Source organism: Phoenix dactylifera, chromosome 14 (assembly GCF_051530095.1).
Source record: "Phoenix dactylifera cultivar Ajwa chromosome 14, Ajwa_hap1_PhDact_Kaust_v1.1, whole genome shotgun sequence".
In the NCBI taxonomy this organism is placed as follows: domain Eukaryota; kingdom Viridiplantae; phylum Streptophyta; class Magnoliopsida; order Arecales; family Arecaceae; genus Phoenix; species Phoenix dactylifera.
Window position 1 is genome coordinate 4,606,221 of NC_143203.1, and position 27,693 is coordinate 4,633,913.

General features: G+C 43.0%; 1 protein-coding gene across 1 annotated transcript; it reads left to right on the forward strand.

Annotated features, from left to right (window-relative positions):
- The first annotated feature begins 3,702 nt into the window (after positions 1–3,702).
- On the forward strand, positions 3,703–4,170 carry LOC149751312 (uncharacterized). Its single transcript, XM_089927284.1, has one exon. The coding sequence runs from the start codon at positions 3,703–3,705 to the stop codon at positions 4,168–4,170; it is 468 nt and encodes a 155-aa protein (XP_089783410.1).
- Positions 4,171–27,693: the final 23,523 nt, after the last annotated feature.

The following is a 27,693-nucleotide window of genomic DNA, read 5'->3' on the forward strand; positions in this document are numbered from 1 at the left end:
GGTGCTTTGATTTAGCCTACCTGTTTCATCATAAATCTATGGAACGCAGATCCCTTTCTCTCCTTTGCCATGCCTTCAAGGTCCAGGGGATCTTTAGAGAAGTTTGTTAGTCTAAACCATCTGATAATTAAGGTATATTTCTTTGGTTCATCCAGTTTCATGCTAGCCTCTCATCGTGGTTAAGGAAGTTCTGAAACACATGAGAATCTTCATGCGCGTTAGGCTTCGTTCATTAGGTTTTGAGACTCATTTCGGAGGCAATTGGAGCGCAGAGGAGATGGTCCGTGCCTGGCTGCTGAATGCGCTCTCATTGATGATAACCTGGCCTTCGCATAGCCGACCAAGTTGGGTCTGTTTGTAATGTGGAGTTGCGTAGGTGTTCAAAAATTTGGGCTAACTACCCCCAACCAGCACAGGACAAGCCTCCACCATGCCATGAATAATTCCCTGAAATGCAGTTGGTTCAAACTCTTAACCGTAGGAAAGAAAGATGACACGTTTCTTGTCCATTTGGTCTCATAGTATTAGTGTGCCAAGGAGGACACCTGGTTGAGTTGGTCGACAGTCTGAGATCAGTTACTTGAATTCATTTTTACCTTTCCCTATTTCAGCTAGTTTTCCTCCTATCCTACATTTTTTTTTCTTCTTAAAAAAAAGTGATTAGGAAGTTAGAGAAATTATGTGTCTTCTAGTCATTGGAAGTGCATGAAAATTGTATAACTAGTGTCACTCATACATGTACATATTATAGAAATTACGTTCCACATGTTTAAAAGATGTTTGATGATTTAGAGGATATTTATAGGTTTAATTGATTAGACAAAAAAGTTTCATCATACAGTTGACCTCATGATTGACCCAATGTTGACCATGCTGTATTTGGCAGTGCCACGACCTCGCTGCATGTAAAGCCGGAAAAAGGTATGTTGGATAAAGCGTCTTCTCGCATGCATTACGGCATAAAACCACCACTTTCAACCCCGATGCCGAGCTCACTCCAAGCCATGGCCTCTGCGTGGTCGCTCTCCTTCTTCGCCTCCCAACCTCTTCGGCTTCCTCTGTTCCTCATGAGGTGAACCAAGCATATATAAGGGAAGCCGACGGATTTTCTAGGGTTTCGTGCTGCGCCCATCGGGCTTCCGGGCGAGGAAGGCCGACGCTTCGAGCAGCTCTCCCTCCACCTCCTCCGCCGACGCCGCCAGCACGGCCGCTGTCAAGGCGATGCTGCTCCCGAACAAGCGGCACTGGAAAGTCTAGGAGGCCGCTGTCTGCAAGCCTCACAGGATGCCCATCAAGAACGTCAAGAAGAAGGTCGACGACCGCGCAACCGCCAAGTATTGAGAGAGCACCGTCAGGGAGGCCCTTGCGGAGAAGATCTAGATCCAGAAGAAGCGGTGGCAGGAGGCGTCTCGAGGTCTGCCATCTTCTTCTCCTTCCCCCTTTTTATTTCTTTCCCTAGATTTCCAAGATTTGACGGAAGAGAATATCCCGACACCAAAATCATCCATTTCGATAATTCTCTCAGCAACCAAAACACTTATATATATATATATATATATATATATATATATATATATATATATATATATATATATATATATATATATATATATATATATATATATATATATATATATATATTATTTTTTATTTTTTTTGGTCAAAGAATAGGAGGGGAGGGGGAGGGACCAGCCCACCCGCGTAGCAACCCCATTACTGGGCCCCCCTTCCACTGGGGAATGTTCGATACAGGTCGCAGGTTTCGCGTGCCTTCTCCGACCCATGAGCTCACCCTACTGGGTTCACCGCCTCACGTGTGGGTACGTCACCCCAGCGCTACCTTGGTACAAGTGGAAGAAAAGCATAACCGCCAACAAGTCAGCCAGGCATGGGGCATCCGGTCCCCTAATTTAATCGACGCCCGCGCGTTTCGAATCCGGGCAACTTGGACGGAATTATCGTCTCCTTACCACCAGGCTACTACCTTGGTGGCCAAAACACTTATATTTACTAAAGACAAGATGAGCCACAAAGTGTTCGGCTTCAAAGTAATATTAGCAGCCTACGAGGGATGTTCGCCTCAGACGGAGATTTTCGGTCTACATACCAACTCCCATGAGATCCAATGAACTGCTCGCTGACCAATAGTATGGCCCCATAAGAATGAAATGATTTAAAATACGGTTGTAATCTATCCATAATTGACAAAGGAGCCGCCATATAAGACATTAAGTATATAGCTGTTGCAGCTAAAATAAATTGTAGCAAAGTAGTTCTTCCAGCTTGAGATAGAAATCACCATCTCCAACCATTAAGCTTGTTGTTGATTCTCTGCACCAAAATTAAATTTTGCTGCCTACTAGAAATGGACACCCCCAGAGAGGTCAATGGACCTCTTAGTTGAACGAATATGAAGATATTCAAAAATGCTTCGCTGCACAGACAAGCTGGCTTTGGGGCTGAACTTTATATTAGATTTATCAACATTAACGAACTGCCCAAACTGAAGATAATAATTATACATAAGACCGTAAGGGCAACAGCATTTGTGGATATCATCGGCAAACATTAAATGAGAAATGAAAGGGCGTCCTGTTCCTGGTTGGTATACCTTAATATCGCCATCCGATTAGACCTGGATAACATATCGGAGCCTAGAACAAAAAGGAAAGGAGATAATGGATAGCCCTGTCACAATCCTAAAGAAGAAGAAAACTAGGCACACATCATGATCCACTCAATAAACTTGCAAGGGAACCCACAATGAGTTAGAACCTCAATCAGATAACTGCATTTAATTCGATCTTAGGCACGCTTCATATCAACTCTTCGAAGCATGTTCCTTAGAATGCAGGACCACGTACAACAAGGATGTCATCAGAGTTCTGAGGCCCATTTACACAAGCCCTCTGCTTTAAGGTTCGGCAGTAAGCCTCGTACCTGTTGACCAGTAAGCCTCCCTTCCATAGCTTCCTGTCAAGGGAGACATCAACTTTAGAAATGTCACAGCCCGGATCTGGTCATAAATTATGACCAGATCTGGCCTGTGACACGGCCGTGCTACTGTAGGGTGTTGCCCACAATAATACGAAACTTGTGATAACAATAATTCTTATATGTAACAAGATAAAATTTCATCAATTTTATTTTTAATAGAAAGCAGGTACAGAGCATCTAAATCAAGTATTTGAGTTTGCAAGATTACAATCCAAACTTATTAATATAGCTACATCTATGAAATCTTGTATCTATGCTTCAAACCCCATATTCTTTTGCTCTTTTCCGCTCCAAGCAATCTTATTTATCTGAAAAAAAATATAGGCATCATGAAAAGGGAGCGCGCCTAGTGCAACCGGAGCTTTTTTGCTTTAATATCCGTGCAACCTCAGCAACATTTTTGCAAACACTTGGCTGACCATAGGATGAGCACATAGACCATGGCGATGCTGGGGGAAGAGATGGCAAAGGAGGATCGGTGGAGTAGGGGGGATAAGGGGAAGGGCGTAGAGGATGAACGCCTTGCCCTGAGGAAGGTGGAGAGACTCCCTACATGGTCGACGGTGGCCTAAGCTTCGCCTAGGCAGCCACTGTGAACCAGTCACCGTATTTCAGAGGAGGAGCTCGAGACCCTCCAGAAGCATGGAGGTGCTCGAGCTGCCATAGGAGAAGGTGGGGAAGGCTCGGAGGGCTTGGATGTCCACGATGGTTATTGCCCAGAGTTTGGGCAGGCGGGTACCGGTGGAATGGGTTGCTAGGGAGTTGAAAATATGGGGGAAACTTGACTATGAGGTCGAGGTGTTCCTGATGGCTGAGGAACACATGACTATTTGGTTCAGGTGCGAGGCGGACAGGGACTCGGCACTGGCCAACGACCCATGGCTGGTGGCCGGCCAACTTTTAGCCATGGAGCGGTGGGTACCAAACTTTGCTCCTGGTGTCCAAACGGTGAGCCGCATCGTGGTGTGGATTCGGCTTCTCTCACTCCCGGTGGAGTACTGGGACAAGGATCTGATATGGGATATTGCGACGACGGCCGGCCGTCCATTGGCTTTGGATGGGTTCACAGACCAGGCAAGAAAGCTAGGGTATGCCCGGGTTAAGGTGGAAGTCAATGCTCTTACATCGCTCAAGCCGGGGATTGTGCTCAGGGTAGAAAGGCTGACCCACTAGCAAGCATTCCAGTACGAAAACCTGTCAGTTTTCTATTACTACTATGGTCGGATCAGGCACTCTGCGGAGGACTGTCGTTTTCCCCCACCGGCAGCACAGATGGAGGTGGAAGCGATTAGGGTTTTCCAGACACCAATGGTGGTGGAGGTCCCAGAGAAGCAAGAAGGGGAGGCAACTTAGCAGTGCTAGCGTCTGATCTTTGGGCCATGGCTGGCCAATAACTGGATCTGGCAGCCAAGGGTGACCGCTATCGGGGTGCGATCGAGGAAGGCGGTTGCGACCCTTTTGGAGATGGCTTCAGGCCCTTCTTCCGGCCAGTCTGGTCCAAGATCTTCGAGGGCTCGCCCGAGTTCACCTGACTCGCCACTGGACTCGGACGGGTGGCAAAAGCCCACCAAGGTGGCGCGGCGGCGGTAACCGGTGAAGGGCAGCTCAGCCGGGGACTCGATGTACTTGGAAGATGAGATACATACCGTGACTTCAGGTTCTAAGTTAGGGGCGAGTCAGGTTGGGGGGTCGGGTCAGCTATGGGCTTCGGGCTTGTCGTACCAGACCATGAAGACCTAGAAAGACGTGGAGATGATGGGGGCTGGGCTGGGCCTTTTGAAACGGGCTAGGAGCCCGCCCAACAGGCGTGTAGCGGAGGGGCCAATAGGAACTGGGCCAGCCTAGGCCCACCGGTCTGGGGGCCATGAGGTGGTCGGGGAATTGATGGGCCAAGCGGATGGACTGGGCCATCAGGGCCCAAAGGAAGGAGAGTTGGGGCCAGGCCTGATGGGCCATCAGGGCCCAAAGTTATAAATAATCTCTTATTTTGCCACATCATACTTCTTAATAATTTTTTCAGACTAAGTGCTAAGATCACTATTATATCCGTGATAGGGCTGTAATCAATATCGTGCCAATTAGTATTGAGGATAATAGTGTTATTTTGATGATTAACACAATGATTGAGAAAATATCTAATTAGTACTACAAGTTAACGTGATACATCACTACTGAGTTCGACACTCTTGATACATTAGAAGAATGAGTTCAAGATGTCTTTCAACAATTAAGAATGAGATTAAATTTGTGATAGAAAAGGGATAGAGAATTCTAAATTCCAATTTAGCAAAGTTTCAAATGAAATGTACTCTTAAGGGCAAAATAGTAATTTTAATTGTTAAGAGTATGTAGCACTACCATGGCATACATTCAAAACTACTTGAAACATATTTCATTGACTGTATGGATAAGTCTAACCTCAAGATGCAGCAAAGTGTGAATTGAGTCGACCCCAACATCGGTGGAGTCGATCCTGGCACATCATGGAACCATCAGGCACACCTCTGCCAAAATGGCACGGATGAACAGTAGTGGAGTCGACCCCAAGTAAGCTTGAGTCGACCCTAGGAGAGGAGCCGACCCCAAGGAACCTTGAGTCGACCCCAGCTTCAAGCCCCAAGAAAATGAGTCTTTAGAATTTACTGAGAGGGCCGATCCCAACTTTCCTTGAACCGACCCCAGATGGAGCCGACCCTAGGAATGCTTGAGTCGACCCCAATGGAGTCGACCCCAACTGAACATGAGTCGACCCCAAGGCTATGTCGTTCAAAAATGGTGTCACTGGAATCCCTGAGAGGGTCGACCCCAATGGAACTTGAGTCGACCCTACTATAGCTTGAGTCGACCCCAAAAGGAGTTGAGTCGACCCCAGTGAAAAACAGCTGAAATATAAGGTTCTGTGTTTCCTGAGAGGGCCGACCCCAGTGAAAGTTGAGTCGACCCCAGTGAAAGTTGAGTCGACCCCAAGTATGATGAACAGTGGGTTGAGTCGACCCCAGAAAAGTTTGGGTCGACCCCAGCACGGGCAGAAGCATAACGGCTAGTTCTGCAGAAGTACTTTTGACCTCCCAACAGCAAGTAACGGCTAGTTTTTGAAATCTAACCAATGGGGGGTGTCCAATGGATGAGGAAAAGTATTTAAAGTGACACTATTCATCAGAGAAAATATCCTTTTGCAAAAGCATCAAAGCTCATTCAAGAAAGAAAAAGCCCTAGCATTCTTCATTCAAGTGCTTCATTCAAAGAGCCAAAAGGAAGTGGTTGAGCAGATTCTAAGAGACATTAAGAGCTCTATCAACCCTTGAAGAGTGAAGCAATCTTGACAAAGAAGAGAGAAGTCACATCAAAGCGATAACTATATTCTAAACTCTTTTTTGTAGCTCATAGTTGTTATATTTGCTCATCTAGGAGTTTCAACTTTCTTCTTCTTCTTAATTATCTTGTAAAGATTTGTTGGTGAGCCCGTAAAACCAACGGTGTAGGTTTGTTGGTGAACCCGTGAAACCAACTGTGAAGGTTTGTTGGTGAGCCCGTAAAACCAACATAGATTTTTGGTGATCCCGAAAAACTAAAGTGTAAAGGTTTTTGGATTGTGAGCCCGGAAAACAATCCAACTGTAATCCGCGGGATTATAGTGAATTCCCAAGGGATCGCTTGGGGAGTGGATGTAGGTGCTTAGGAGAACACCGAACAACTATATTTCTTATGTGTTTATATTGTGTATTGTTTTAACTTCACTCACTCATCAATTGACTCAATTAAGGTAGTAAAAATTTAGAGAAACCAATTTACCCCCCCTCTTGGCTTGTCACCTTGGGCAACAAGTATAACCCGCTAGTGGGCCCGTATGCCAAGCTACTATAATCCACTAGAAATGCACGTACGACAAGCTATTATAATCCACTAGGGAGGGCCGTATGCCAAGGGTTGTATGCCAAGCTACTGTAACCTACTAGCGATGACCGTACGCCAAGCTACTATAATTTACTGGCAAGAGCCATATGCCAGGCTATTGTAACCAACTTGCAAGAGCCGTATGCCCACTATTATAACCCACTAGCAAGGGTTGAACGCCAACTCCTATAATCTATTGATGAATGCTATACATAGCTATCTAAAATGAAAGCCCATAGTCATATTTTTTTTAAAGCAAAATTTCTTAAGTCATATTTTCTTAAATCATGTATGAATAAAATACTAAATGGCTTTATAGAGTTCGTAGTCCATATATAAACCTTTAATAGTAGAATAGTCATGAAATTATTCTATTTATAATAAAAATATAAATTTCATAAATATGAAGTTCATATTCCATAAACAAGTCATTGATATTAAAATATTTATAAAATCATTATATTTATAATAAATCATAAATTTCATAATATCGTATGCTCGATCCTTAATTTTAGAAAAATATGATATCATCAATATTTAATATATTTTTTGTATTTTCATAGAAATTATAAGTATGAAAAATATATAAAAATTTGAAAACTAATATGGAGTGTCAGGGCTTAGGAGTTAGAAAACAAGTGAAGAGTATAAGGCTTACTTATCTCTTCCGTCTTAGACCTTCAAACTTCATTAGGTGCATTTGCTAAACTTTGGTTTCAGTGGCACTCCTTGGTCTCAATTTTTGATAGGCACAATGCTAGGAAATGGTGAGATTGAAGGAAGAAAGAGTTAGAAAGAGAGAGAAAGAAGAGAGGAGGAGGCACGGTGCTCGTGGTGAAAGGGGTATTTTATTTATAGAGGTTACCAAGGGTTCTAGCATTTCTAGGAGAGTTTTAGCAACCCTAAGTCTCCTATTTTTACTAGGAGTCGCCTGCTTCGGATGTGAAAGCAGACTCCTATCGAAGTCTATTGCCGCCCATCGCCTTAGAAAAGTTCTAACAACCCTAGATCTCCTATTTCTACTAGGAGAAGTGGTGCTCATGATGGAAAGAGGCTTTCTATTTATGGAGGTGATTTAGGATTCTAGCAGCCCTAGGTCTTCTATTTCTACTAGGAGTCACCTACTTTAGATGGAAAAACAGACTCCTATCAAAAGTCTACTACTGCTCATCGCATGCGACATATGCACGGATCCAGTATCCAAGTCTGGCTGGTCAAGTAGACTGGGCCCTGACTAGGCCATCACAACCTTTCCAGAACCACCATCGAGATCCTCCTTTTAATTTGCTCTTCCTTTTCGCTTGCTATAGGAAGTAACTAATGTTCGGCTTTCTCCCCCTCCATAACTTATATGGAGTCTTTTTGAAAATTGGTCATATTGGTACTCTATTTGACACATAACATGTAGTATTTACTTCTTCAACTCACAAATACTTTGGTAATTTTTTTTCACAAAGCATCGTACGCGCCATTTCTTGTAGAGTATGATTTTTTCTTTCAATAACTCCATTTTGTTCTGATGTTCTCAGGGAAAAACAATTGTGAGATATTTCATGCACATTATAAAAAATTTTAAATGCATGATTATCAAACTCACCACCATGATCACTTCTAATACTTTTAATTTTAATTTTTTTTTATTTTGAACTAATTTAGCAAAGTTTTTAAATGTATCCAAAGTATCACTTTTATGGGCTAAAAATAGTGTCCATGTAAATCTAGAGAAGTCATCAATAATGATAAAAGCATATGCCTTTCCACCAAGACTTAGAGTACGAAGGGATCAAAGGTGGAGTTGGAGAGGCATTGTGGTTAGGACAATATTTTTTCTCTTAAATGAGGCTCTTGTTTGCTTTCCAAGTTGACATACGTCACATATTTTGTTACCTTCAAATTTGATGCTTGGAAGATGGACAACAAGATTTATTTTTGAGATTTTAGCTATAGTACTCATTCCAATATGTCCAAACCTTCTATGCCACAATCCAATATCATTGGCGTTTACTAGATAATTGACATGTTCACATGATAGCAAACTTAAATCCACTAAACTTTATGCCCTTGTCCTTAATGCTTCTAACTAGACAATATGAAGACTCGAATATTACATGATACCCTTGTCACACAAATGACTTATGCTCAAGAGACTGTGTTTTAGTCCTTTAACAAATAAAACATGTTCAATGGAAGTTGAGAGATTCTTACCAATAGTATCAACTTCTTCAATTTTATCTTTGTCACTTCTACCAAAGATCACAAATCCTCCATTTATTTTTTTGTATTCTTGGAACAAGGACTTGTCTCCAGTCATGTGTTTTGAGCAGTCGCTATCCATGTACCACTTATTGTTCTTGTTCTTGGCCTTAAGACATACTTATAAGAGAATTTTTGTCTAAATTTAGGTACCCCTAAGAGTCCTTCAAGATTAATAGTTTTGGTTCCTTTAGAAACCCATGCATACCTACTACCATTATCTACAAAATATCTTTAATTCTACAACATTTTGAAGTATGTCTGAATTTACAGCAATAAGTACATTTAGTCTTATGAACATGTGGATGAATATCTATTTTTCTATTACCTTTTTCACTAAAGAATTTTTGAAAATGTTTTACATTATTCATTTCTTCATAACCAATACCAGCTTTATCAAATACACATTTTTGCATGCCAAGTACATGCTCAAGTTTTTCTCTACTATATGAAAATTTAGAAAATGTTTTCTTCAGAGCATCAATCTCAACTTTTAGATTTTCATTTTCTTCCTTAATTTTTTTATGCTCATCATTGTAAGCTAATTTACTTATTTCTTCTTTGTGTATTTCAATATATTATATTACATTATATCATAATACATTATCCGGACTTCTTTCCTCGTCATTCTAAAGAGACATTTCTCAATAAGAGTCCGAGTTTTAAAACTTTCATTTGAAAGAACTCCAACACCATCGGTTATGACTAGCCTAGTGTGACCTCTAGAACCATTGATTTGATTGTGGTTCCCAATAAAAATTATTTATTTGGAAAAAGAATGGTGTCTCGAACGTCCTAACCTTTTCCAAGTTTCCTCCCATGGCTAACCAATCTTTGATTCTTGCTTCCTTGGATTTCATGTCACCCTCAACTAATACTTTTCATGTAAACTATGGGATGACCAGCCCTAGTTTGCTAAACCTAGCGATTCTTCTCGGTCTTGGTCCCACTTACGAAGAATCTGATGTTAATACCCTAGGCAAAGTTGTTGACAATGACTTTAGCCTGGATCTAGGTAAAAAGGCTAGTTATAATGCTTATGTAGAAGCCTCTTCTCCCAGCAGATAGGTCCAACTTCTCATTAAAAATAAGTTGCCTTTTTTTTTGGTTTGGGTTTGCAAGTATCTTATATGCTCTGAATCAATCAAGGTCATGAATGCATATCTTAGGCTAGCTGTAGGCTTGGCTGAGGATCAACCTATAGCCCCATCTTCTCTTGTTGGGCCTATCTTTATCAAGACCTCAGGGGGATTAGTTCAGAAAGCTGGAGATGTGGAGGCTCTTTGTGGATCTCCAACTATGGCTTTATATTTATTTTCCAGAGATCCAACCGCCTTTGACTGATATTCTCGAGGTTACTTCGATCAGTTTGCGATACGCTTGCTTAGAGGGCCCTTTCCTTACCTTCATGGATTATGTTAAAAGGCTTTTAGAAGGCCCGACCTGTGGGGGCCTATCTCTCCGTTCTCCAAAACCTACTTGGCTATAGTAGCAGTCAAAACTGTGGCAAAAAGCATAGCAAACTATTGCTAAAATCTATGCCAATAGTTCACTAAAAGTTATACAATATATGCCAAGGAAAGTTATACAATATGAAGACATAACCTCTCTGCTGGAGGCCTTGGTGTTCTTAACATTAAATCCTTTCGAAAGGAAACCCTCTATAATCTGATCTTGTTATCAATTGAGATAAGGTTTTGCTCAACAGATTGTCCAGGCTGGATGTCTGGATTCTGGCAAACATCCCTTCAATGCCACACCACTGTGGCAGGCTGGGCGAGAATAACAAGGTAGATAAAAACAAGCCGAAGATATTGTTGGGGGAAAAACAAGTCATCCCGGAATACATGGGCGCATGACCATCACGTGCTCGAGGGCGTCCGACCTGAGGGCGCCCGACCTGAGGGCGTCCGACCTGAGGGCGCCCGACCTGAGGGCATCCGACCTGAAGACGAGTAGCCGGGCCCGACGCCCGACCAGGCGCTGGACTCCGAGACGCCCCATCCAAGCATTCGACCCCGGCCTAATCTCCCTCGGGAGCCTAACTTCAGAAGCCCGACCTCACCACTCACCTACTGCAGTCACATCCTTCCACAGTTCGACCAGGGACCATGCCTTGCTACCGCCGTCAACAATTAATGCGCATGGTCTCTGCAGACCTCCGGCTTACTCAACAATTAATGCGCATGGTCTCTGCAGACCTCCGGCTTACTCAACAATTAATGCACATGGTCTCTGCAGACCTCCGGCTTACTCAACAATTAATGAGCATGGTCTTTGCAGACCTCCGGCTTACTCAACAATTAATGCGCATGGCTCCTGCTATCTACGGATCTCAAGCCCTCCACGGCAAATCTGCTCGGCTGCGTCTGATCAGCCATGACAACTCCTTGGCTCCGGCCTGATCTCCTACGGCAAGGCATTAATTCATACGATCGTGCATTAATTCACACGACATGCTCAATCATACGGTAACTTCGCCCCGTCATATCACAGGTAATCCAGTACCCCTCTATAAAAAGGAAACCCTCCTATCTTAGGGGGGGCTGGACTCTGAAACTCAGAAAATATATCTCCTCCCTCCTTCTACACATTAGCCCCCTCTGACTTAAGCATCGGAGGGCCGGCGCCGGAAACCCCAGCCACTGGCTTGTTGCAGGTCTCCTGGAGGACGCCGCTTGCCGACGGACCACCACCTGCCATTCACACACCGGATCTCCTCCTTCTCAGTCGACGGTCGCCTCCGGATCCAATTTCCAGCAACAGTTGGCGCTAGAGGAAGGGCCCGAGTCGTGGCCATGAAGTTGAGAGGTAAAGGAGTCTCCAATGCTTCCCGGCGTCTTCCACCAAGTTCTGGACACTCTGTCCAGAACTCGCCACCTCCGGCTGACCCAGTTCTCCAAGTCCAGCCAGAACAGTTCAACATCCTGGTGCAGCAGGTCCAGGCCTTGGCCGCCGCCGTCCAGGGACTACAACATGGGGAAGCCCCACCTATGCCGCCTCCGCAGGCCCAGATCCAGCCAGTGCTTCTTCCAAATGGACCGGTGCCCCAGGGCCAAAACCTCCACGGCTCCTCGAGAGCCAACAATGAAGAACGATGCTGTCGCCAAGACTCAGGCTGGGCGTCTTCCCGGAGAGAATTGCCAGGGAGGAGCATAGACAGAAGGCTGTAGCTTTCGGAAGCTGAGTCAGCCCTGGACCGTCACGAGCCAGAGCAGACTACCGTGGCAATCCCCCAGGCTGGGGAGCTCGATAGGAAGGTCGAGAACCTTGAGCGCCAGATTGAGGCGCTTCACAGCAGAAAGGCAAGGCACAAGGGTGATTTTGAGTTTACCACCAAGTTCCCCTTCTCCCGCCAGATCGAGGATGAGCCGGTCCCACCGAGGTTCAAAATGCCCCAAGTGGAGCCCTACAACGGAACTACCGACCCCCTCGACCATTTGGAAAGTTACCGAGCCCTCATGGCACTGCAAGTGTCTTCGGAGGCTGTGCTCTGCAAGGCCTTTCCAGCGACTCTTTGGGGAACGGCTCGGCTTTGGTTTTCTGAACTGAAGCCGAGCACGGTATCCTTTTCTGAGTAGCTCGACAGGCAGTTCGCCACCAATTTTGCTGCCAGCCGGCGCCAGCGGCGAACATTGGATTCCCTCCTGGACGTCAAGCAGAAGGAAGGGGAATCCCTCAGAGAATACCTCGACCGCTTTACCGCTGCAACCTGAGAGGTCCGCGAGCTTGACCAGTCAATAGCCATATCGGCATTAAAGACTGGGGCTCACTCCTACAGATTCCTCTTCTCTAGTGAGAAGAGTTTCCCTGCCGACTTCACCGAAATGCTGGCCCGAGCTCGGAAGTACGCGAAGGCCGAAGAGGCTATCGCCTCCAGGAGGGGCGCGACCGAGCAGGCCTCAAAGAAGCATAAGAAACGCCGCGAGGAGCGCGGCCGCCAGAGAAGCAGATCTCCTCGCCGAGATAAGAACTTATCTCGGCTAAGGAGTCTACCTCGACAGCGGGGACAACTTCGACCGAGGTCTCCACCTCGGCCGAGATCTCCACCTCGGCCGAGATCTCCACCACGGTTGCGAATGCCCTAGGGGAGGTACGAGAACTACACTCCCATCAACGCACCTCGGACCGAGATCCTGATGGAGATAGAAGGTCGGGATTTCTTCCGACCCCCACCCCCGATGCGGGACATAGAAGTCCGGCGCAACCCAAGGAAGTATTGCCGCTTCCACCGAGACCACAGCCATGACACGGAGGATTGTTTTCAGCTCCGAGATGAGATCGAGGCGCTTATCCATCGCGGAGTGCTCAACTGGTTTGTGCGGAACCGGCGTGAGGAAAGAAGACCAGCAGAAAATACTGCACAGCCCGAGGATCCAAATGACTACGGGCCTATTGCTGGCACCATCAACACCATTGGAGGAGGGAGCTCGGCTGAAGAGCCAATCGAAGGAAGGACCCCTCAGAAGTGCCCGCGCGCTTCCAAAGCCATCTCATTTTCGGATGAGGACTTAGAAGGAGTTGAGACTCCTCATGATGACGCTGTGGTCATCTCCATGATTGTAAATAAATTTGATGTAAAACGCGTCCTAGTTGATAATGGAAACTCGGCAAATATTTTGTACTACCATGCCTATCAAAAAATGGGGTTAATGGAAAGCCAGCTTCGAAGAATGAATGCTCCGCTGGTCGGATTCACCGGGGACTCGGTCCCGGTTGAGGGCGAGATCAGTTTTCTTGTCACAGTCGGGCTCGCCCCTCGAGAAAGTACTGTGAGGATGGACTTTCTTGTGGTCCGTCTGCCTTCAGTCTACAACGCTATCCTTGGGCGACCAGGGCTAAATGCCCTCCGAGCTATGGTCTCGACCTATCATCTGCTCATGCGGTTCCCCACCGACTGAGGAGTAGGCGAAGTTCGCAGGGACCAGTCAATAGTTAAGCGGTGCTACATGGCAACTCACCAAGCAAAGGAATCAGCTAAGGCACCAATTCGAGAAGAGCTACTGGCCAAGGCGCCAACTCCAACGCCCGATCAGATGCTGCCCATTGAAACCCTGGAAGTGCGGGACGACCCTTGAAAAGGACGGGTAGAACCTGGTAAGCTTCTTACCCAGATTTCTTTACAAGAAAATAGCCCAAAGCTAACCGTGTAGGTCGGCTCCGGCCTGAGCCCCCTTAAAAGAAACCGCTTGATCGAGTTCCTTCGGTCCAATATGGACGTCTTCGCCTGGTTGCCCGCCGACATGCTGAGGATAGACCCTGAGGTCATGCTTCATCGACTCTAGGTGAAACCAACCTGCAGACCTGTGCGGCAGAAGAAACGGGGCTCCGCCCCGGAACGACAACGAGCAACGGCCGAGGAAGTGGACAAACTTCTCGAGGCCGGCTTCATCCGGGAGGTCTCCTATCCAGATTGGCTCGCCAACATGGTCCTCGTGAAGAAAGCCAACAGAAAGTGGCGCATGTGCGTGGACTACATCGATTTGAACAGAGCCTGCCCAAAGGACAGTTTTCCACTCCCCAGCATCGACCAGCTCGTGGACTCCACCTCGGGACACCAGTTGCTGACATTCATGGACGCCTTCTCGGGATACAATCAAATCTGAATGGCGCCGGAAGACGAGGAGAAGACTGCTTTCATCACCGACAAGGGCACTTACTGCTACAAAGTGATGCCTTCCGGGTTGAAAAATGCCGGAGCAACATACCAGAGGCTGGTCAGCCAGGTTTTCAAAAACCAAATAGGCTGAAATATGGAGGTCTATGTGGATGACATGCTGGTGAAGAGCCGAAAAGCGGAGGACCATGTGGCTGACCTCAATGAGACATTCTCCAAACTCAGGAAGTATCGGATGAAGCTCAACCCTACCAAGTACGCATTCGGAGTCACCTCGGGCAAATTTCTTGGGTTCGTGGTAATCCAACGGGGAATCGAAAAAACCCTAAGAAGATCCGAGCACTACAGGAGATGGTGCTGCCAAAGACGGTCAAGGAAGTACAGCGACTCACCGGAATGGTTGCGGCTCTGGGGAGGTTTGTCTCCAAGTCGGCCGAGCGGTGCCTCCCATTCCTCAAAATCCTCAAGCGACTGAAAGACTTCTTATGGTCGGAAGAATGTCAGCAGGCTTTTGAAGAGCTTAGGCGCCTTCTTTCTTCCCCTCCACTACTCACAAAGCCCCAGCAGGGTGAGCTCCTCTATTTGTACCTGGCCGTCTCCCCGGTTGCAGTAAGCTTGGTCCTGGTTCGAGAAGAGAACAAACTTCAAAGACCAGTATATTATGCCAGCTGGGTTCTGAGGGATGCCGAGACCCGATATTCTAAATTGGAGAAAACAATTTTCGCCCTAGTCATCTCGGCTCGGAGGCTCCGGCCCTACTTCCAGGCCCACACTGTGGCCATACTGACCGACCAGCCTATGAAGCAGATTCTGCAACGGTCGGATCGCGCCGGGAGGATTGCCAAGTGGGCAGTCGAGCTCGGGGAGTTCGACCTCGAATACTGTCCGAGGCCGGCGATCAAAGCCCAAGCGCTCGCCGATTTCATCGTGGAGTGCACTTTGCCGGACGATCCCGAGCTCTCACTCACGCCAACGGAGGGGACCCTGAGGCAGCCATGGGTCCTATATGTGGACGGCTCCTCGACCTCGGGGGGTAGCGGGGCAGGTCTCATCCTTACAAGCCCAGATGGGGTGGTTGCGGAGCAGGCCTTACGCCTCGAGTTTCCAGCCTCGAATAATGAGGCAGAGTATGAGCGCTCATCGCCGGGCTCAAACTGGCGAAGAAACTGAAAGTGGAGGACCTAAAGGTCTTCAGTGACTCCCAGCTGGTCGTGAGCCAGATTTTAGGAGATTTTGAAGCTAGAGAGCTGTCGATGCAGAAGTATCTCCAAAAGGTGCGGAACTTCATATCTACTCTGGGCTCCTTCAACATCCAACATATTCCCAGAATGGAGAACCTAAGGGCGGACAAATTGTCGAAGCTGGCGACTTTCCGCATGAGCGAGCTCCCGAAGACGACGGTGCTTGAATACCTCCAAATGCCCAGCACCGAAGAGCCCGAGCCAACCCTTTGCATCGTTGCCGAGCCGAGCTGGATGGACGAGCTCATCAGTTATCTGCAGAATGAAGCCCTCTCCAATGATGAGCTCGAGGCTCGCCGAATCAGGCGTCTAGCCCCCCGGTACATACTATATGAAGGCAAGCTCTACCGAAAATCCTTCACCTCCCCTCTCCTCAGATGCCTCCGCCCGTCAGAGGCGGACTATGCTATGCGAGAGGTTCATGAAGGGATATGCAGGAACCATCTGGGAGGCCGAGCACTAGCCCATAAAATCTTGCGCCAAGGATACTATTGGCCCACACTTCAGAAGGATGCAACAGACTTCGTCCGAAGGTGCGACCAGTGTCAGCGGAATGCCAATATCCAACGCCGACTTTCGGCTCCGCTGACCTCGATCGTTGCCTCCTGACCCTTCGCACAATGGGGGATTGACATCCTGGGGCCATTCCCCCTGGCCTTCGGACAGAGAAAATTTCTGGTGGTTTCCATCGATTATTTCACCAAATGGGTCGAAGTCGAACCGGTGGCCCGGATTACCGAGCAGAAGATGCGGGATTTTATTTGGAAGTCGATAATCTGTAGGTTCGCACTCCCCCGCATCCTCATATCCGTCAAAAGCCGTCAATTTAACAACGCCCGTTTCAGAGAATTCTGCTCCGAGCTCGGCATCGACCATCGTTTCACCTCGGTCGCCCATCCACAGACAAACGGAGAAACCGAGATGACGAATCGCACCATTCTACAGGGGCTCAAAGCTAGGCTCGACCGATCCAAGGGGCAATGGGTCGAGGATCTATACAATGTCCTCTGGGCTTACAGGACTACGTTCCGACTTCCTACTGGCGAGACCCCCTTCAATCTAGCATATGGAACAGAAGCTGTCATCCCCTTGGAGATCGGACTCCCCTCACCACTATGCGAACTCCAACTCCTCTCAGCTCAGGAACAATTTGGACCTCGTTGAAGAGACAAGGGAAGCAGCCCGAGTTTGCATGATGAGATATCAACGAAAAACGGCACAGTACTATAACTTCAGAGTAAAAGCCAAGCTTTTCAAGGCAGGCGATCTCGTCCTCAGGAGGGCAGAAGCCTCTCAGCCCACCGAGCAGGAAAAGCTCGCCCCGAACTGGGAAGGGCCATACCGGATCGCACGAATCCAGCGGCCTGGAACATACAAATTGGAGTCTCTCGAAGGAACTCCCGTTTCACGAAGCTGGAACTCCGAAATCTTCGGATGTACTACTAGTAAAGCCCCCCGGGGTCCTCAACAATTGGGAATACAACTCTCGCCCCTACTTATGATAATTCGTTTACATCCCTCCCTTAATTATTCCATATTCTTTCTGATATTGGGACGCTCGTGATTTTCAGAAAACCCGACCAAGCTCGGATGCCCGACCAAGCTCGGATGCCCGACTAAGCTCGGATGCCCCAGCCAAGTCTGGAGCGCGTCGCCACGCCGACGTCGAGCTCGGTCTCGATCCCCCTCAAATTCTCCGACTAAGATCGGGATGCCCCGCGTGTCGACAGTGCGTTTCCAAACCCCTCGACCTCGGGAAGCGTCACCAGGTCGACAGCGAGCCCAAGCTCCCTCGACCTCGTGCTCGATTTTTCAACTAAGTTCGGGATGCCCCGTGTGTCGACAGTGCGTTCCCAAATCCCTCGACCTCGGAAAGCGTCACCAGGTCGACAGTGAGCCTAAGCTCCCTCGACCTCATGCTCGGTTCCTCGACTAAGTTCGGGATGCCCCACTGAGTCGACAGTGAGCCCAAGCTCCCTCGGCCTCGGAAAGACATACGGAGTAGTACCTACGCGGCCCCCCGTGGCGCCCGACAACTGTTAGATGTATGCCCTAGAAGCCAATATGGCGGACACATTATTAATTTTGGGACATAAATTTGTACTTGACTTTATTATTATTGAATAATAAATGGGCATCTTTTCATTCATATTGTTTATATGTCTATGAATCGTCCAAGGAATTAATAAGATGATGATACATATTCTTAAGAGTTGAGAATTTGAGCCATGTATCATTGGTGATTAATTTCTAAATGCTCCTGATCAATGGATCATCACGAGGACAGTGATCGATCCGATCAGTGCACAGATTGCTTTTCTTATGGATGGACGAGACTCAAGTCCACAGTGTAGGGACACTGAAGTGATAGTGCAGGTGCTTGTTAGAGAACAAGGGTACTGAGCGTGACCAAGACAAGAAGTCACTTGGATGTCTATCCACTCGTCAGTGACTTGCTTGATGTTGCAGTAGTGTGACTGGTCCATTGACCTGGGGTGCTTCGGCTATTCACAGTGAGGTTATTGTAGTTTGACTGCACATATGCATGGTCTCTAGTCATATGAGTCCTTGTAGTGTAGATTGGCTGCAGTAGGTTCACTGTAGGAGTAGGGTATGCACTTACATTGAATCTATCGATCTTGATAGAAGAGGAGTGATCCTATGTGATTTATTAGACTGAGTTCTAAGATCTTGGCCAGGGCAGTAATATAAAGTGGAGAAAGAGTTTTCCACTATCGAACTCAAGTCGAATAAATCTAGACATATGACAGACGACGGGGTTTGACGAGTTATCCATAACCTCCGGTCTGTAGGGATTCACGATAGAAGGACTGTATCATACGATAACTGCACCTAGAGGTTCATCATTCTATTCTACTGGGTAGCCACTACATACTGCTAGGTGTCACTGGTGGATGGTGAGACTCACAGGGATCATCTTGATGGTCGATAATCCCTGGTGAGTTGAGTTGGAATTATTTCAACTCATTGAAAGGAGTTTTCAATGATATTGTGATAGAGATCGCAATATATCTCGCTACCAGTCAGAATAGAACCTATGGGGTCACACACACTAGAAGTATTGACCGATCCGATGGTTGAATTGTGATTAAGAATCACATATGATCAATTAGATTGATAAATGGATAACCCGCTAAGAGTTAGTGGTTAGAAGAAGGAATAATTGCAATCGGATTGCAATTTAATTTAATTAATTGGACTTGATCATGAGTCCTACTTGGAGTCGGATTCTTGGAGTCCTAATTGGATTAGAATTTCAAATTAAATTATAGTCCTACTTGGAGTAGGATTTCTAAAGTCCTAATTGTCTTAGGGCTGAAATTTAAACAAGTCCTGGTTAGATTAGAATTTTCTTAAGTCCTAATTAATTAATCTAATTAATCAAATGACTCCTAATTGGATTAGGATTAAAGAGTTCAATTGAGTCATGGTTCAATTAAATTCTAATTGGATTTGGATTTGGAGTAATTAAATTGGGTGCACTTAATCCTATTTTGAATAGGATTGGACCTAGAACTAGTCCTAACCCAATTCTCACTTAATTTGATTAAGTGGGGCCAACCATATGGGAGAAGAGGGAGGGGCCTACGCCCCTCCTTTGGCTGGTGGCGTGAAGGAAAAAGGAGGGGCCATGCCCCTCCTATTTTGAATTCACAAAGGGATAAAGATGAGCTTCTATTTTGAATTTAGGAGCTCATCTCTATCCACACACCATAAAAGAGGGGTTCAAAGGGGCTCCGAATTTTTGATGATTTTTCTTGAGATTTTTGGCAGCAAGGAATCTCCTTCCATTCCTCCTTTCAGCCACAAGGAAGCAAGGGAAAAGAAGCTCTTGGCGTGGTCTACTTCATCCCCTTCCTTGGTTCCAACGTGAAGGAAAAAGAAAAGGCTGCGGGTTTTTGTTCTCCTTCCATTGAACCATCCTTCTTCTTCCTCCTCCCTTAGGCATTCAAGAGTTGATTGATAGGAAGGATATCAGCCATCAATAGCTTTCTCTGCAAGGGAGCTAGCACCCTGGGGAGATCCAAAGGCTTCGATCGAAGTAGCTTTCTCACTACTTTCTCACTACTTCGTGTGGATACCCGTAGAGGCCGGACGCGTGTGCGGCTTCCACTGAACCTTCATCAAATACCACGTTGATGACCCAAAGATTGATTCATAGATTGATTTTGATGATCACAAAACCTTGAAGTATAGATACTAATGTTTATGTTGCAAGGAGAAAGATATTTATTTTGCAAGGAACATAGCAAGTTGGAAGAACACAAGAAGGCCTCCAAAGCTCTCAAGTTGGAAGAAAGCTACAATTTATTGGCCCAAGTTTAAAGTTCAAAGGATTCAAATTGGAGGAGTAAAATCAAAAGAAAAATTCAAAAAAACAGTCTTCGAGTCGACTCCAGTGGAATTCGAGTCGACTCCGGAGAAGTATGAGTCGACTCCGGAGAAGTATGAGTCGACTCCTAGGAGTCACAGGCAGAAAAGTCAGAGAGCAGTTTTCGGGTCTGAGATTCGAGTCGACTCCCGCATTGCACGAGTCGACTCCGAGACTCCGCGACCATCAACAGACAGAAAACCAAGTTACTGCCTCTGAGATTCGAGTCGACTCCCAGACAGCTCGAGTCGACTCCAAGGCAGCGCTACACCAAGATGGCAGAAGGCTGTGTTTCGCAAACTGAGAGCTGAGTCGACTCCAAGGAAGTTCGAGTCGACTCCAAGACTGGACGAGCCAAAAGACAAAGGATCGGGAGTTCGGGCTCTGAGATTCGAGTCGACTCCCAGGACAGTCGAGTCGACTCGAGAGGACAAAATTCAAAATTGGATCCACGGACTTCAGTGGATGAGCCGACTCCGAAATTGCCAAGTCAGCTCCAGAAGTTGGCGAGTCGACTCTAGGTTAAGACGAGTCGACTCCCAGTCGAGGCAAGCACATTAATTCAAATTTGGAACAGTGGCCGAGTCGTCTCCGGTAAAACACGAGCCGACTCCTGCAACAGGCGAGCCGACTCCTGATCGCGCGAGTCGACTCCGATCCCAACGGTAACATTGTCAGGAAATGCAGACTGTGTCCAACGGCTCTTTTTCTTGTCTCTAACGGCTATATTCTTGTTTCCACGCCATCTAAAGCTATAAAAACAAGAAGAGAGCTAGGGGAGAACTCATGGAAGTGGGAGAGATCATCTAGGAAAGAGATCTCAAAGAGATTACAAAGGAAATCTCCCATAAGCACAAAAGGGCCATCCAAAACGAAATAGAGAGAAGAAGAGCATCCAAGTGAATCCGAAAGCTTCCTCTCCATCCGTGTGCTGCCTCGGGGATCCTCTACTTCATGCCAAATCAGAGGAGGATCAAGTAAAGAAGAAGCCGAGCTCCTCCATCTTCAAAACTCGTTTGAGGGCTTCTCTTTACTCTATTTGTTTATATTGTCATATTTGCTTGTTTAAGAAGCTTTGTTTTGTTTTATACTTTGTTTTAATATCTTGTAACTTGATTCAATCAAGGGATTGAATCAAGGGGTTAAGGTTTGTTGGTGAGCCAAAGAAAAACCAACGGTGTTAAGGTTTGTTGGTGAGCCAAAGAAAAACCAACGGTGTTAAGGTTTGTTGGTGAGCCAAAGGGAAAACCAATGGTGATAGGTTTGTTGGTGAGCCGAGGATAAAACCAACGTGTAAGGGTTTGATTGTGATCCCGGAAAAACAATCGGGGAGGTTCTAGTCGGTGAGCCTGGGAAAACCGACCGAGTTCGTTGTGCGCTCGTAAAACAACAAGTTGGGTTGTGAGCTTGTAAAACAACCGGCTGTAATCGGTAGGATTATAGTGAAATTCCCAAGAGGTCTTGGGGAGTGGATGTAGGTGCTGGGGTGCACCGAACCACTATATGTCCTGTGTGTTTGTAATGCCTCTAGTTATTGTCTAACTAACACACTTACTTACTTAGATAAATTGCTTGCTTAATTCTTATCCGCACATCCTTTAGTTGCAAGCATATTTAATTAAGTCGAAGTCTATACATCAAACCCTTGCTAAGTTTAACTTTCACTGTGCATCTATACAACTTAGCATAGTAAATCAAAAAGTTTTAGAAGTAGCATAAAAGTTTTAAAAGACCCAATTCACCCCCCCTCTTGGGTTGTATCTACTGGGCAACAAGTGGTATCAGAGCAGGTGCTCAAATATTATTTGTAGTCTTAACCGACTAGAGCCAAAGATCATGACAACTCAAATAGATAGTTTTCTAGGAGAAGGACAATCAATTGATACACCTCCACTGTTTAATGGTATAAACTACCCACATTGGAAAATACGCATGCGCATTTTTATTCAATCACAAAACTATTATTTATGAAAAATCATAACAAATGACCTTCACACACTCTCTCATATTAATGAGAAGGACTTAGCACAATTAAATGCTAATGCTATGAACATATTATATTGTGCTATTCAAGAAACAAAGTTTAATGAAATTTCTGCATGCTTATCTGCTAAGGAGATCTGGGATACTTTAGAAAATATTTATGATAAATCTCAGATTAGCTCTCATATGCTTCAATTATATACTAACAATGAGACTGCAGAAAAGGGTGATGAATCTCCCTCAGTCGAGTCGACTCCAAGTAGCTCAGAGTCGACTCCCAAGTTAGTCGAGTCGACTCCAATAAGGTCCGAGTCGACTCCGAGGCAAATCAGCTTCCTAAAGACAAAGAAAAAGAGGAAGCAAGAAGAAAGGAAGAAAGAGATAAAAAGGAAGAAAGCCTTGACCAAGAAAGAGTCAAGCCAAAAAATAAAGGTTAGGAGCAACAATGATGATATTAGCTCCAAGAAACTACAAGAGGTAACTGACTTGTGCTTTATGGCACAAGAAGACAAGGTAAAATCTGAATCTACTCTTACCTCAAATGATTTTCAAGAAGAATTCTCTTATGATGAATTATTAAATGCTTTTCATGAGTTGTATAGTGATTGTAGAAAATTATCTGTAAAGAATAAAAATCTTAAGAAACTAAATTCTGAAAATGAAAGCTTAAGGTCATTTTCAGAAGAATTGATCCAGAAAAATCATAGCTTAATTAAAGAAAATCAAAACTTAAGTAAAGAAATTAACCAATTAAGATGTTTTATTAACAAATTCACTGTGAGTTCAGAAAGATTAAAATGATGTTTGAAAGCCAACATGCTGATTTTGATAAATCAAAATTTAGCTTGACTCCTTCACTTAGCCATAAATCTCTAGAAAAAAAGGTTATCAATTTACCAAGCAAACCATTAAATAAGATAACTTATTTCAAAAATGAAAAGGATGGGAATAACAACTTTACCTATCGTTCTAGTATAATTAAATCAAATGGTAAAGTTATTACTATTAAACAGATATGGGTTCCAAAAGGAACCATATGTCCTAACTCTCAAGGACTCAAGCAAGCTTGGGTACCCAAAATGAGAAAATGAGGATGTACACATAGGTGTACCAAGGTACCTATGGAACATAAAGAAACTTAAAAAGTTATTAACAAAAAAATAATAATGAAATCAGTAATTCTTGCATCTCATCATTATTTGTGCTTTAGTATTTGATATGATTTGCTAGTAGTGATCAATTTTGTGATATAGAAAATACTTTTGGAAATATAATCAAATCTCTTCATTTTTTAGTATACTTTACTCACTATTGGATAAGTTGCTAAATGATTAATCAATTTATTAAGAATAACTCTATGAATTCTCTATATGCTTGATTGAGAGTTATTATCCATGGCATTATTGTTTATTGATCATAGATATGATAATGTGTACTTGGTATGCTTTTGAATATATGCACTATGAATACCAAGAAACCATCCTTGGCATATAAAATCAACTCATGCTAGTATGTACTTAATCTCAAAAGACCTTGCCATAGGCTTACTTAGATTATCTACTTAAAGGTCAAAGTTTTGCTATGCATGCTAACTAAGGAAACAAACAAAAATCATTTCTAAATCTAAAGATGTTGTTTCCATCTCCAAGTTTTTCAAAAGCTTACATTGGATTTATTCTTGAAAAATAAAACTGAAGTATTTTTCTGTATTTACTAAATCTTGTAAAAGTGGTTCAAATGATAAAGGTTTCCAAACTGTGAAGATAAAGAGTATCATGGCACAGTGTTGAAAACCAAAATCCTGATAAAGGTTATACAGAAAATAATATTAAATCCAATGATTTCAGCACCAAGGACACCATAAGCAAAATAGGATTAATAGAATTCTTGAAGAAATGAAAAAGACAATTATGTATGATAGTCATCTACTTAAATAATTTTTAAAAGCTATCATCACTGCTTGTCATACATATGACTTCTATTAGATCTATTTTTGATGAAAACTCCTTTTGATCTTCAAAAAAAAAAATGGAAAATGAACCATTGCATATCTTTCATATTTTTCAGTCATACACGTTATGCTTGATATGTTCTTATGAAAATAATGCCAAATCTGATAAAGATATCTCTATCCTTGGATATCATTCATCAAGCAATGCATATAGAACATTCATAAAAAGATTCTAGTTGTAGAAGTATCAATTCATTTTATTCTTTATGAGACTAATGATTTATTATCAAGATACTAAAATCAAATTATATATGTATATGGTTAATCTATTACATATAACAATCTAAAAAAAAAACTTGTTAATAATTAGAACCAAATTGGATTTTTCAGAAATGCACTTAATGAAGAAAAATTGATGAATCAAGAAAAGATGAAATAGATCTTGATAAGATTCTTGCATGATTAGAAGTAAAGATCACCATTATCATTTGCTTGCTTTATGAACTTTAATTCTGTCAAATGAATGTGTAGAATGCACTCCTATGTGGTTATTTCATTAGAAAAGATCTATGTAAAACAACCACCTTATTTAAAAACACTCATTACATATATGATAAAGTAATATGTGATTTGGAACAAGCATCAAAAGCATGATATATAAAAGCTTGAGTAACTTTTTGATAAAAAGTAATAATGATAAATCTATACATTAAAAAGATGAATCTGTGATATCTTATTTGCTCAAGGTATGCATTGATGACATCATTTTTGGTTCTACTAATGAAGAGTTATATGAAGATTTTACTAAGCTCATGCAAGGTGAGTTTGAAATATGTATGATGAATGAATTAACATCTTCTCTCAAACTCCAAACTAAGACAAACAAGAAAGGTGATCTTCATTGACCAAAGTTAGTCCACAAGAAAACTCTCATAGAAGATTGGCATGAAGAAGGTATGTCTATGACCCCATCTTGTAGAATTTGAAAAGAATGAGCAAAGTTGATCTATTGTTTTAAAGCTGTATTGAAGCATGATAAAATAATTATTTTATCATACAGCTCGTAGACCAGATTGTATTCTCATTATGCTACCTTGTGCAGGACTTCAATCTAACTTTAATGAATCATATTTTATTGATAACAAATAAATCATAATCTGAATTTTGATAGAAACAATTGTTTAAGATAAGTTGATTAAAACTTAGCTAGCATGTCTTGTTGATAATTATCTTAAGCAAATAGAATCTAAGCTAAATTGATTCTAAAAACAAAAAAAAATTTTTTTGATTTGACCTTGATGAATCTTCCTATTGCCTCACATGCTTGTCCTTGAACCATCTTGGTTAATGAAACTATCTCTTTAGTTCAAGTGACATGTGCTTGCTTATATTTAGGCAATCTCTTGAGTAAAGTGATTCAATATTTGATTATTGTCATATCTTATATTGAGTCATCTAGTTAAGAAATATGTTGAATGAATATTTTGTATCTTAAAGAAACTAAAGACTTTCTTTCAAGAAAGAAAAGGAGTTTGTTAATAATGCAGGATCCTTGAGCAAGAAAATGAGAGATTTCAACTTGAAGGACACCTCCACATAAGATACAATAAACATTCACATGCAAACAAGAGAGAGGATCTTCTTCAGCCAAAAGTTCACACATAAGAAATCTAGTTTGGCTTGAAGAATATATAATGAATAGGTAATTTTAGATATCTTTCTCATAAATTAATTGAGCAAAGTCAATAACTTAAATCTTATTATGGCATGATTAAATTCTTTAATTATTAATTTTTGATATCATGTCTATATGTGTATTGACTGACTTATACTTTTAGAAACTGTTTCATGGTTTGCCCAAACTAAATTATTTCTTTGACTATATCATAACCATGAAATACACAAGTATATGCTTAAAATCTTGATGTAAAATAACTTGTGAGAAGTTATGAATCTATGAGCATAATGAAAATGTTGTTTGCATGATATACATATATATGATACATAAGATTAACTCTTTATTCTGCTCCTTCATGTAAATTACTTGAGAATAACAAAAAGAGAGAGTGATAAAGAAAAGAAAATGGATATTATTCAAGAGAAGTAAAATCTAAGTAAAGGCAAATACTTCAATCTTAAGGAAAAGCAAAACAAACATAATATATTCGGCACATTTGTGAGACTTGTGTGAGCATTCTTTTGGAAGGGATAAAATCCATAATTAATTACACTTAAACAGGAAAAGTTTGAAGTAAACATTTTAATCTTTCTATATTGCTCATCATAGGGATGGTGCCAATGGGGAGGCTAGTGGTAGTACCCGGCACTATTTGACCCAACTATTCGGTGTAGGGCATATTAGGGACGGCACAAGAGGGAGGCTAGTGGTAGTACCTCGTGCCCCTTCCCAACTCCACCGGATAGGGAGCAAATAGAGTATAGAGCATAAGAAAGTAAAAATGAAAGACAAAGTAAATGAAAGTATATAAGAAGAATCAAGTCAAATTTTTTAATCACTTGAAAACACACTTTAAGGATGAAATCAATGCAAGATTATATTTAAATAGGGGGAGTTTATTTGAAAAGAATTGATTTTGATCCTTGACATGCTTGTTCTTAATATTTTAATGCATGACTTAACACATAATATATTTTGCATGTGGCATGATGTTTTGAATTATGGGTTCTCAATATTTTGTAATGCTCCATGCTTGGATAAGTTGATTGAAATATGCCTTAACTTGGAATATGTCTTAACTTTGCTCACAAGTCTTTGCTTCACCCTTGCCTCAAACTAACTTGTGTTCCAATGCTTGAATGTTTAAAATACTACATAAAGATTTTTTTAAGTAATATTAAAAAGAAATTTCAGTTTTATCATTCACGATTATCTTTGAAAGTTAAATAGATTTACAAAAAGAAGAAGAGAAGGATATTTCTATTTAGGCAAAATGTATTGATCTTGATCTATCTTTCTACTTGCCTAACTTTGATACATAATGTCCTAATACTTGTTAAAATATCCTTTATTGTGTATCGAAACTTAATATTAAATACGAAGATTCTGAAAATGCTCGAATGTTATTGAAATATGTATTTTCAATCTTAGAGATTTAAGATGAGCTACAATGTAGAAGATACATATCTCAAATTATAATTGTGAAAGCCTTCTTGGAAATTCTTATGAAAATTCAGAATCTGATTTTGTATAAAAGCTTAAACTTAACTTAAAAATGCTTATATCATTACATCTTTGTAACCTTAGTTATATGCTTCAATGATCACGTCATTCAGGAGAATAACTCAATATGATTTCTAAATGAAAATTTTAATATAAGAGAAACAGAATTAATTTTGACGCCTT

What these genes read in the sequence shown, in the direction of transcription:
- LOC149751312 (XM_089927284.1), top strand. Translation starts at nt 3,703, where the DNA reads ATGGTTATTGCCCAGAGTTTGGGCAGGCGGGTACCGGTGGAATGGGTT.